At 42.5% G+C, this 12,538-nt stretch overlaps 1 protein-coding gene across 1 annotated transcript; it reads right to left on the bottom strand.

Annotated features, from left to right (window-relative positions):
• Positions 1 to 5,920: 5,920 nt before the first annotated feature.
• LOC123021777 (vomeronasal type-2 receptor 26-like) lies at positions 5,921 to 10,052 on the bottom strand. The gene is made up of 3 exons (XM_044426849.1): positions 9,861 to 10,052; positions 7,486 to 7,713; positions 5,921 to 6,850 (listed from the first exon to the last, which is right to left on the bottom strand). The coding sequence occupies exons 1-3, from the start codon at positions 10,050 to 10,052 to the stop codon at positions 5,921 to 5,923; spliced, it is 1,350 nt and encodes a 449-aa protein (XP_044282784.1).
• Positions 10,053 to 12,538: the final 2,486 nt, after the last annotated feature.

Raw genomic sequence — 12,538 nt, 5'->3', positions numbered from 1 at the left:
TTGCCGTTGCTGCTGTACTAGACAAACATTGCTACCCAATAAAATACTTCAGCAACAGAAATGCTGAAGGGAGCTCCTGTTTCACACAGTGCAAAATTCATTCCTGGTATCATCCAGCTTAGTTGACTAGTAAAGTTTATGGCATGAAGGTCCCATCCAATTCGCCTCTACTTTCATCCCTCCAAAAAAAGAGTGAGATCTTCATTTCTCTACTGCCTAGAAGTAACTACTGCAAACAGGCTTGTCTTCTCTTTGTGACCGACTGAGCTATCCTCTGACATTTTTTATTTCTTGTTGAAATAATCCCTTGCTATGCCACAAGCATTACAGGTTTGTTAAACTATGTGATTACCTGCCAGGGCTTAATGTGAGAAGAAAACCATCTTGGCCCATCTCTTCTTGAATTGTGTTTGGCCCTCACGGAATCCATGGTATGGTGAGCATGGGCGGCTAGATACACAGCATTGTAGATGTTGTAGCTCTGGCCAGACATGGTCATTTCAAACACAGATCCAGGAAGGCTTTCTAGCTTCTCTTTTCCCATGCACATTTCAAGGTTTCTGGGGTAAAAATCCTCTTCAGGGAATAAACAGTGAAATGCAGTGAACCAGAAAAGCTTTAGGAAAGGAATATTTGACTGATATGGATTCAGAGCCACCAGAAAGTTCTGAAATCCTGGCACCACTTTGGTATGGAGATTGAAGGACAAGGCACCATGGAAGGACTTGGAGGTGAATTTTTCCCAACTGGGTACAGCAGTGATATCCCACTCAGGTGTTGTGATCCACACCTTTTCCAAAGGATGCATGTCTAAAATCTCATTGCAGAACAAAATTATTCTTAAGCCCTCCATAGATTGATTATCACCATAGACAAGAAACACATTGATTTCACTCAGGAAGAGTGCTGATATTTTGGGTCCTATTTTTTCACGCAATATTCTTTCTGGTGAAAACTTTGTAATGAACGGGATCACCTGTGTCCAAGCAAGGCAAATCTTGCTTTGCAAAAGCTTTGGTCTCAGTGTTTGAAGGAAGATTTCTCCACTGTCATCATCTGAAACAATGAGGCCAATCCAGGTCCACCCAAACTGCTTCAGGAGCTGCACAATCCCAGTATACTGAAGACCTTCCTTTGGGACCATCTGATAGAAAGTAGGAAACTGGGTTTGGTCTCTCAACACAGGATCAAACGAGCCATAGCTGAACTGTTGGGGGAAACAGAACGCTTTTTAAGTGAAGGAATCAATCCTTTCTTCTCAAACTTGCGTTGACTGAATGAAAGGTTTGCCTGCGTTACCATCCTGATCTCCTTGAAGGGGACCAGGAACAGCCTTCCTTTCCCTGCCATAACAGACTGCATCCCTATATCCAGTAAAGGGATACTTCAGCTAGTGTGCCTTCACTCAGCAGTATTATCAGAAACCTGGTATCTCAGAGTTGAGTTGGCCTTATTTCTTCCCATGCACTTACCTGTGGGATCTTGTAGGTACTTAGAACATGGGCCCCCTGCATGGAGTTTGGGGAGGTGAGTCCCCCAATGACAGCCATTAGCTTGCCTTCCCTGGCAAAGATGTAATTGGGTGGATCCTCTTGTCCATTGCACAGAAAGTTCAGAAGATTCCAAGTGGTTTTTCTTGAATCAAAAACATCATTTTCAGTCATGGATCCCAGTGTAGTGTTTGGCAACAACTGAGCATCCTTGTTTATTTCTTCAATAGCAAAAGAAAAGGCAAGAACGTGCTGGTAGTTTCTGGGGAAAAGGCTGCAATGAGGTAGACTCATCATCATCATCATCATCATAATCTAAGGGTTCCAAGTGCTCAGACTGTTGCACTTTGATTCTCCCATCTAAAAGGAATGCTTCCAAAAAGTGCTCAGAAACAACTTTTTGAAACTAACAATACTGATGGTGGTTAAATCTCCACATAGCTCTTTCATCTTCCCTTGACATGCGGGATAATCCGTCTCTTCCACTGTTTCATTGGAACAGCCTCCAGCCCTTTTCAGACATTTCATGAGGAGATGGGGCACTTTAGGCAAGCCACTTCAATGATCCCATTCCCTGCCTTTGACTCATGGAAGCATACAAGCATAAAAAAGTAGAGTTGGAAGGTACCATGAAAACCATCGAATCAAACAACCCTGCAACAGTAGGACACCAGATTACACCATCCCACTCAGATGGCTTTCTGGTTTCTAGGACACATGGAGGGTAAGAGTCAAAAAAGGTGATATCCTCGGAATAGAAATGCTGTAAAGTCTACACAAATTGCCATGGTGGAATCCACCATGGATACTGACAACTAGCCCTCCAGAAGCAGAGTCCAATGAACAGACAGCCTCAAGAATGGCATACATGATATTGAATCATGTTAGGAAAACTCCAAATACGGTACGTCTTAAGTGTCCATCACCTTCTTTCCCATTTATGCACATCTTGTCTCATTCTCTCCTTTCCCTGCCTCCATGCTTTGCCACACTATCCCTGTCTACTTCCCTATGACAATTCCTGGGCAAGACACCCATATGAAATTGCATTCTCTTTGAAGTTTCTATTACTCCTCCCAAGTTTTACTCTTCTGTGCGGCTGTAGTGAAACTGTTCCAGGAGAAGCAGTGATAGCCACTATTTTGGACTGCTTCAAAGGGGCATCGAAACTTGTCATACAGGGGAGAGCTATCAGGGTGAGTAGAGCTGATGGCAATGCACTACTTCCAGTAGCAGAGGCTAGAGGTCCAGATTTGGCCCCTGCCCATCAGGTTCTGAGCCTTAGTCTGCACTTACATTCACATCTGAATGTAGTGGTCTCTAGAAACTCCAAGCAGGAGCTTCTGTTCAATTGAAGAACACTTACACAGTATTCCTACAAGGAGGAATGGCCTGTCCTACACCAAAGACTCCTCCAAATATATTTTCTTGCACTCAAATACATTTTAAATCTTGAACTATTGGTGGTTCTGTATCTGGTGGCATTAGTGAAAGGAAAATATGCTGAATTTCTATCACCAAGGTTTGGACAACAAGAAAAGAGAAAATAGATTTCTGTTAAAAGCAGTTATTTGTAGTGCTGTACAAAAAATCAACATTAGGCAAACATTAGATCCTCTGCAAAACAGATACACAGATAAATAAGAGGAACCATCTTACCAGTAATATGCTTCAACAGTGTCAGGCATACACCTGAAGTCCTGGGCAGTCCAATTATCAAATGTAAGAGAAACCAATTCACCAATGATAACCTCATCTAAAATTGTACCTGAATCAGATTGATTTTGTCTTCTCCAGCTGCACATGAAGGAATTTGAGCTGCTGCTAACATAAAAATACAGTAACAAAAGCAAACTGAGGCAGTATGCAGAACATTCTGGCTTCAAGCCCAGCCTGGATGCCTTCATGACCTCCACTGGCCACCACCAACAGCAACAGTCCTTGCACAAGATGCAGAAAAACTCAAAGAACTCCGACCATCTTGAAATTACCAACAAGGCTGGGGTATAGCATGTTGTTTGGACAAGCTTTTTACATACTTGCAACAGACTATCAAAATTCAGCTTTAATGTTTTGGAAGGTAATTTGCACAGGGTTTGTAATAGCCCATGGAACCAGAAGAGCACTGCTCAATACAGTCATTGGGTAATTGCATAAAAGCTCATTTGTTTTTCCAAAGTTTTCCATTCTCAGAGCAATTACTGGAAAAGTGCCACACTTGGGACTATGGCTTGCTCCTTCTCAGAAATGGAACTGCCCAAAGACTTCTGTGAGATGCAACAGCAACTTGGAGAGTTTGCCAAACTTTATGCATAGATGCAGCTCAGAGAGAACTGGTGAAAAGAAAAGGTTTGCTGGAAGTCCAGTGAACCTCCAAATGCGGAACAATTTTCCTGGGAGTGTCTTCTGCTGGGACAGACCATGCATCTATTTCTACTCTTTATTCTGTCCAGGAACATACACCAAGCTCTCTCTCTGAAGCTTTTTTACCTGGATCTCTCTAACTTGTAATGAAAGTAAATCAAAATTTCTGCTACTTAGATAGACTTGCAGATTATTAAAAAAGTTAAGTATTTGGGAATCCATCTTATAGCAAAATGTACTACTTTGAAAGAAGATAATTACTATAAATTATTGAAGGATATTAAGGGTGATCTGGAAAAATGGGCCTATTTACAATTATCTTTGATGGGAAGAATAGCACTTGTTAAAATAAATATACTACTTAAGCTTTTGTTTTTATCCCAAATGATTCCCATAAAAATTGATAAAAATTTTTTTGATGATCTAAACTTTTAAATTTTGATATTTATTTGGAGAAAGAAGAAACCAAGGATTAAATTAAAAATACTTCAGGAAGCCAAAAAGAATGGTGGTTTTGGTCTTCCTGATTGGATGTTGTACTATCAAGCGTCTATTTTAACTTGGCTAAAAGAATGGATAACTTTGCGAAATAAGAGAATTTTGTATCTCAAAGGTCATGATTTGCAAATGGGTTGGCATGCTTATATGTGGTATGAGAAGGTTAAATCACATGGGTCTTTTTTAAGTCACTTTATTAGAAGATCATTAATGTCAGTGTGGGAAAAGTTAAAGTTAAAATTGTATAATAAACTACCAAGATGGCTTTCACCCATGGAAGCTTTTGTGTATCCAAATGCATTGAACTTTGAAGGGATCATAAGATATCACAATATTTTGGATAAGGATGGAGACCTGAAACTAGATCAAGAAACACAAGAACAGGGCTTTAATATCTCTGGTGGCATAAGGTGGAGATGCAAGTGAGATATGCTAAAGATTGTAATGCATGGGGGTTTTATAAGGACTTAATAGCATTTGGTCAAGTGATGCTTAAATCAGATGAGAAAATGATTAAAAGATTATATGATTTCCTACTTGACAGGACAATGGAAGAGGAACAGGTTAAGGAAACTATGATAACATAGGCACAAAATTTTGGATATAATATTGAATTAGAAAAGTGGTAAAAGCTATGGGAGAGAAACTTTAAGGTAACATTAGCAACTTCATATAAAGAAAATTTATATAAAATGTTTTATAGATGGTATCTGTCACCAAGTGGATTAGCTAAGATGTTTCCAAATATGTCAAATGGATGTCAGAAATGTAAACATAAAGTGGGTACTTTTTACCATATGTGGTGGACCTGTGATAAAGCAAAAAAGTATTGGATTAAAATACATAAATGGCTTGAGGAAATGCTACAAAAACCCTTAGCTTTTAAACCCGAAGTTTTCTTATTAGGCATTGTAGCTGATGATCTTAGTAAACAAGCAATATATTTGACTCTACACATAACTACTGTGGCAAGAATTGCATTTGCCCAACACTGGAAGAGTGAAGAACCACCTTCCGATGAACTGATTCTAAAAAAGATCTTGGACTGTGCGGAAATGAATAGACTGACTTTGAGGGAGAAAGAAGATACAGACTTCTATCAAACCTGGGATTCTTTTTATTATTGGCTAGAGAAATGGGACTATGCATAGACTTAATTATGTTTATAGTTTAACATAAAAAGAAAAAAATGTTGGGGGCTGATCCAGTAGGTCTGCTGTTTTTGATGATTGGTGCTTCTTAGTTTCTTTTTGTTAGGCATATTAAGAATAAAACTTATTCACAAAAAAAGAGGAAAGAAACAACTTGGGGAAGGCTGTGTTAGAAAGGTACATTTAGGACACTTGTAAGACAAGCTATACAAGGCTGTCCTGGAAAAAGACTTGGAATTTCACCTGGCTGAAAATGATGAAGCTGATTACCTGATAGGGGTAGTTATATGGAGCATGTGACTTCTTCAGCAGCTTCTCTGCATACACATCTGTTTCTGGAAATCATTCAAAGTCTTCTCTTGTACCAATGAGGCCCTACCTGAATGCACTCCAAAACCCCAAAGAGGCTTCTCAATTCTAAACTTGCTTTTTCCTGACAAGCTGTTCTCTGCTGTTCAGTTCGGGCCTCAGAATGACGATGTACAACTTGGGCAGGAAAATACAGCCCAATAGGCCAGCACCAGAGGCCAAGACAGAGAAGATCTCCACAGCCACCATGTACTTCCCCTTGGTGCTCAAGTAAGTGGGCCAGAAGGACACCCAGATGCTGCAGAAGACCAACATGCTGAAGGAGATCAGCTTGGCTTCATTGAAGGTATCAGGCAACTTCCTGGCAAGGAAGGCCACCGTGAAGCTGATGGTGGCCAGAACCCCCATGTAACCCAGGACTAGGTAGAACATGAGAGCTGAGCCTTCATTGCACTGAACTATGATTCTGCCAACCTCAGAGTGCATGTCAAACTCTGGGAAGGGAGGAGAAGTTGCCAGCCAAACCACACAGATTACACTTTGAATGAAAGAAGAGAGAATGATGACGGATGCTGCCAGCCTCTTCCCTACCCACTTCCTCATCCTGTTTCCAGGCTTGGTGGCCATGAAGGCCAGGACAACCATGATGGTCTTTGCTAACACACAGGATACAGTAATGGAGAAGACGATGCCAAAGACAGTTTGCCTCAGAAGGCAGGTCACCCTCCCAGGCCTCCCAGTGAACAGGAAGGAGCAGAGGAAGCAGAGCAGCAGGGAGGCGAGCAGGGCACACGTGATGCTCCAGTTGTTGGCCTTGACAATGGGCGTGTCCCAGTACACGCTGAATGTTCTGGTCACAGCAACTGTGATCACAGAAAGGACAAGAGCTAAGACAGTCAGAGTTATTCCCAAGGGCTTCTCATAGGACAGGTAGGTTATCTCCTTAGGAATGCATTCGTCCTGCTTCTCATTTGAATATTGTTCATCTGGACACATCTCACATTGTTCTGCATCTGAAAGTGAGAAGCAAAACATCCGCTTTACAAGAATGAACAGAAAAGGTTCATTTTCATTACATCTCATCTTTCAGCAAACATCTTGCACATGAACATCAGTGGTGATGATCCCCAGGTATTCTCTGTGTAATAAAGTGTATAACTGTGGTACATAAGTCAAAGAATTATATTAGGGCTGAAGATTCAGCACAGAGTTTCTTCACTTACTCATCTTGGTTGAAATCCTCCCTTGGGGACACCCCTTGCAATCATAACAGCACACTAGCTTCCCCTCCTGGATGGCCATGCTCTGCCCAGGGTGGCAGCTCTCCACACAGGTGGACCTGGGCAACACCTGAGAATAAACACAGGGAAGGACAGGTGGACTGGAAATGAAGGCAGTGCAGCTTCCGAGATGTTCCCTGGCATTCCGCAAAGCAGACAAAAGTTCCCATAATGGAAACCCAAATCCTTTACTTAGTTCTTGCCACACAACTCAAGGGAGGCAGGTAGGGAGGGAAAGTGATATCTCTTTTTCGATTGTTAGATGACAATCTATGATGTGAATGTTAATCTGTATTTCTTCTCCGGTCACAGGAATATCCAAAATTAGGTTTAAATATGATACTGATTTAACAGAGGCTGAGGAAAGTTAGTGATGAAAAAGATCACTCCTACCTGCTCCAGCTTGTGATTCCACACAATGACACTTCCATTTATGATGAACACATCTTCTTCAGCAGCCATGGGGACCACCTGACCAACTGGAATTCTCCAGAATGATCCACTGGGGAAAGTTACCAAGTTGAGGAGACTGAATTTACCAGGCCGATCACCATTCTCAGGAAAAAATATCTCTTCCCCAGCATCGTTATTAAAGCAGATGTTTCTCAGAAAAGAATGAAGCTGATTTGAGAAAAAAACCATTGTTTACAGTAGCTTGCATTCATTACTAAAATAACTTAATTCCCTTTAGTACTGATAATTGATCACTCGTGATGAAGAACTGATAAGCCACCCAGTTGCCAACTGCCAGCTGGTGTTGCAACAGGCATGTTCACATGTCCCACCAATCCATTCAATGAGCAAGTATAGCATGCATGAGTGTATGTCCCAGTCAGAACACCTTCAGCAGCCCTGTCCAAAACACCAATGCCAGAGGATGCCTGCGCATTTCAAAACCCAGTGTTGAAATTCTGTGCTTCCAAACATGAGGCGGCTTGCATTCTTTGCACCTTCTAATACAACTAGGAAGGTGGGAATCTAGGGACTGGGTGGGAAAAGACTCCAGTCCAAACTATCATGAGGAGGAGGAGCAGGGGAAGGGTGAAGACGAAGAGAAAGGAATAAACAGAGGTGAGCAACTTGCTCCTCTTTTCCTGAACAAAGGTCATGTATGGCTGTTTTTGATTGCCGTCTCCCCTTTGGACAGCTGTTGGGGAAAACACAGGAAGGAATACGTCTCTTTGAACCCCTTTGGGTCTATATTCATGGGGGGTGCCAGTTGCACCTTTACACCATACACTTTGCAGGTGAGACTCCCCATTTCAGACTGCTAATGTGTCTTTGCGTGTGTGCCTGCATACAAAATAAAAATGCCTGACTCCCTCAGAATAGCCAGCCATGCAAACTTTGCCATCCCAACCATACACCCTGAGAAAAAGACACAAAGAGAGCTTCCATTCAGATCATGTTGGTCTCATTTCAAAAGCAAATCTATTCACTTAACACCTGCAGCCATCCTGGGAAAGTTGTGCCATCAGTTTTTTAAGTAGCTAGGTCAAAGCCATTCTTGACCAAGTCCAGGTGATCATTTTTTGTTGTATTTTTAAACAGCAGTTCAGGTGAGTTTATTTCAAGCAGGCGCGATGCAACATTTTCAGAGAAATTGAAAAGAAATGCTATTTCCGCTAGTCTATTTGTGCTATTCTGCAATACCAGCATACCACCAAGAGGTTACCTAGTGACAAAAGAGGAAAAGATGTGCTGTTTGTATTCTACTTGGCTCCCAATTTGGTGATGAAATTGGGAGTGGAAAGACTGGACGACCAACCTCATGTGGGAAAGTCTCAATTCTTGACTTCAACCCCAGCTTCTTGGATCATGGAATGAACTGACGCTTATATTGCTGCCAAAATGCAATGTGCATCAAACCTATCCCATCTCATGCCCACAACAGGCCCTATTTCCTAGGATTTGAGAGTTTTTAATGTCTTTATTTAGACAGGGCAACATACTCAATGACAAGCTTGAAGCATCTATTATATTTGGAAATCCTGCGCTGCCTGGGGATCTTAATGTGTGCAAAGTGTGCCGTGAGAGTATTCTTGTTTCGTGGCAAACATCCATAAGACTACCCTAAACAGAACTTGGGCAGTGTACTTATAATGGTGAGGAAGGGCATTTCTCATCTACGTCATGATGCCATTCCTTCATGATGTCCACTAACTTAGATGAACTTCAAAGTAGGGAGAGAGATGAAATCTGAGATGAAATTCCCAGTGCATTCTCCCCTTCTGTCACTGTTCGAGAAAGGTGATCAACTATTCTGTTTCCCCTTCTTCCATTTGGTGTGGTGTTATTCTGTTCTGAGGTTTCTCAGCAGCAGTGACTACCTGCCAGGGCTGAATGTTAGGAAGTTTTGATCGATGCTGATTTCCTCTTGAATTCTTCTTGCTTCTCAATAACAACATGGCATGGAGACAATGTGCTACTGCGTAGATAGCATTGTAGATGTTGTAGCTCTGGACAGACATGGCTGTTTCAAAGATGTGGACAGGGAGGGTCCCCAGCTTCTCCCGCCCTGTGCAGATTTCTTGATCTGGAAAGAGGAACCTGTGTTCTGGGAGTGCACATACAAATGAGGTGTACCAGAAACGCTTCAGGACATTCAGATTTAATTGGTATGGATTTATACTGTCCAGAAAGTCCTGAAATCCTGGCACAACAGGGATATGAGGACTGAATGACAAGGACCCATTGACAGTTTCTGGGGTGAATGCGTAGGAAACAGATGTAGCAGTGATGTCCCATTCTGCTGTGGCGATTCATACCCTGGCGACTGGGGTCAGTTTGAAGACTTCATACCAGTGGAAAATTAGTCTTAAACCCTGCAGTGACCGACTGTCACCATAGACAAGAATCACATTGATCTCACTCAGCAAGACAGTTGAATTAACTGGTTTCAGCTTTTCATGAAGCACTGTAATGAATTCAAATAGTGATGCAGATGGGATCATGTGCATCCAAGCGAGGCAAATCATGCCCTGCAGAAGTCTTGGGTTCAGGGCTCAAAGGAAGGATTCTCCACTGTCATTATCTGAAAAAATTAGGCCAATCCAGTTCCACCCAAAATGCTTGAGGAGCTGCACAATCCCAACATACTGTGCATCTTCATTTGGGCCCAGCTGGTAGAGAGAAGGAAACTGAGCTTTGTCTCTCAACACAGGATCAAAAGAGCCATAGCGGAGTTGCATGGAAAGGAAAAATTTGTAATGGCAAGAAAGATGCCTTTCTTCTCAACCTTAAGCCAGCGTATTAAGCTGGCTTTAGATGAATGCAAAGTTAAAATCTTGATCACATTCAACTGACCTTCTTATGTTATGCAAAGGCTGCTTTCTTACATACACCTCTTACATTATTTTATCCATCCATTCTTTCATCCATTCATTCATTTGTATACTGCCTGTAGCCAAAGCCCCTGGGCAGTGCAAAGTTATGCAATCTAACATCTTCAACAGATACAAATGCACTGATGACAATCCCCTTTGAAGGTTTATACACAGCAGGTTGTAATCTGGGGTGTATCCCACACATGGCAGAGCTCAAACTCTTGGTGGCAGAAGAACTCAACAATTGCATGAACAAGATCAACCGGAATTCTGACAGATCTGGGGTCAAGCCCCACCTGGACCACTCCATGGCTTCCAATGGCCACCAGTTTCAGTCCTGGCAGATATGACAGAAAAGCTCAGGCTGACAGAGCTTAGTCTGCCTCACAAGGGCACCCCAGACTAGGCTGGAGCAAACTGCCCTGACAGGAGCCTGTGCAGACCTTGCAGGGAATATCATGCTGTCAGGATATTGTTCTTGCTACGCAGTTAGCTCTGGACCTGTGATCTCCCATGAGGCTTTGAGAAATACTACTGCTGATATTAGTTTTAATAATTTTATAACATGTCATCAGTTCCCCAAAAGCCCTCAAGCCTCAGGGACAGAAAATAAGTTTTGTCTCACTGGGCATACCTCTCCCAGTTATGCTGGAAATGGTAGACTTGAGGGCAGAGGGCCAAACATGTCCAGGGCCCTCAGGCACCACTTCTTGAATTCACTCCTTTCTTGTGATGAGCAGGAGAGGCAGATATAATTCAGGAACAAACGAAACTGAAAGGGCTGATCTAGCAGCAGAGCTGATGCAACAGACCCTGCTCTCCTCTCCTCCCCTCTCCTCTGCTGCATCCTGGTGCAACTCCTGCTGCTGGCTCACTGCTGGGGGAGATCCAGAGTAGGCAAACTTCAAGTCGAGCCTTTAACATCATGGAGCTCCAATCTTGTTACTTGCAAGGTATCCAGCCTAAGCATACCTATGTCTGACTCCACTGCAAAAGCAACTGACCTCCAAGCAGAGGCATGGATGTGACCCTGCATCAAGTTGTCCACTTGCTACACTCTAATGGAAAAGAGCACAGGTGATTTGCACCTCATGTTAAGTCACCATTCAAATAAGCCATTTTGGCTTGTCAATTTTCTTGTATGTTGCTTACTTGTCAACCCCATTGATAGCTGAAAAATACAAAGGAATTGACAATGCCAGGCTATGCATATCAGAGAGCCGAATCTCTCACACACCTGGAAAGATCAGGAAGAGGAAGAAGAAAATGATTTTTTTAAAAGATATAACCCCATGTGCATACTCCTGAAATGCCAACGAAATTAGAAGTGATTGACAGTGCTTCAAACTTCACTCTGGCATTGAATAAGGAGCAGTGACTACCCACACAGGATGGGGAAGAAGTAGGGGGAACATCCCCCCCACACACAAACTGCAGCATGGGTTCTGTCATTCACAACAAGCCACTGTTTAACCATTCACAACGATTCATAAAAAACAGCTCTGTCAGTCTGCTTACACAAGAGGTATCCATGGTTATCAATAATCTTTAAAAAAAATAGCCATGTGCACTTGTGGGTGGTCTGTTCATGACTAATAAGGCAAATTGCAGAAACTGAACCAGATTCCCAGCACACGACAACCCCCTGCAGTTGAACACCAGTTATGAGTTCTTGTGTCATGAGAACCAGGCCGTCTGCATGGAGGAGGGGTCCTCCATCTGTTGAGACTCAGTCCAGCCAAAGAACCTCACTTCACATGCAGGGCTACTTAGGAAGGAAGAAAGAAAACCACTTTTGTCAAAGGTGAGATATGCTTTAATGAATCCAAAGTGCGAGCAGAATATCAGCAAACAAGCACAAGAAAACTCATACTGCCTATACCTGCAGTTGCACTGCTTTTCCAAACATGACAGCGATCTGCAGGCCCCCAAACTCTCCTGGATGATTAGGAAGTTGAGTCTTCATCCTCAGCTGAGAAACACACTTCTTGTCACGAACCTTAAAAAGTTCTCCTCATACTCTGTCAGATGGATGAGGTACATTTTGTGGTGATCTAATGCTGCTGCTGGTTGCCCTTAGGAAACTACCAGGGACTGGTGTCTGGCAAGGTATGCTAATA

The sequence above is a fragment of the Varanus komodoensis genome, unplaced genomic scaffold (genome assembly GCF_004798865.1).
Source record: "Varanus komodoensis strain SLA01 unplaced genomic scaffold, ASM479886v1 scaffold188, whole genome shotgun sequence".
Lineage (NCBI taxonomy): Eukaryota > Metazoa > Chordata > Lepidosauria > Squamata > Varanidae > Varanus > Varanus komodoensis.
The sequence above is the reverse complement of the archived record's forward strand: the minus strand, read 5'-3'. Positions and strand labels throughout refer to the sequence as shown.

Coding starts and splice junctions, on each gene's coding strand:
- LOC123021777 (XM_044426849.1), bottom strand. CDS start 10,052: ATGCACATGATCCCATCTGCATCACTATTTGAATTCATTACAGTGCTT. Junction 7,714..9,860: donor AACTGACCCCAGTCGCCAGG/GTATGAATCGCC, acceptor TTCTCAAATCAG/CTTCATTCTTTTCTGAGAAA. Junction 6,851..7,485: donor GGAATCACAAGCTGGAGCAG/GTAGGAGTGATC, acceptor ATTCTTGTAAAG/CGGATGTTTTGCTTCTCACT.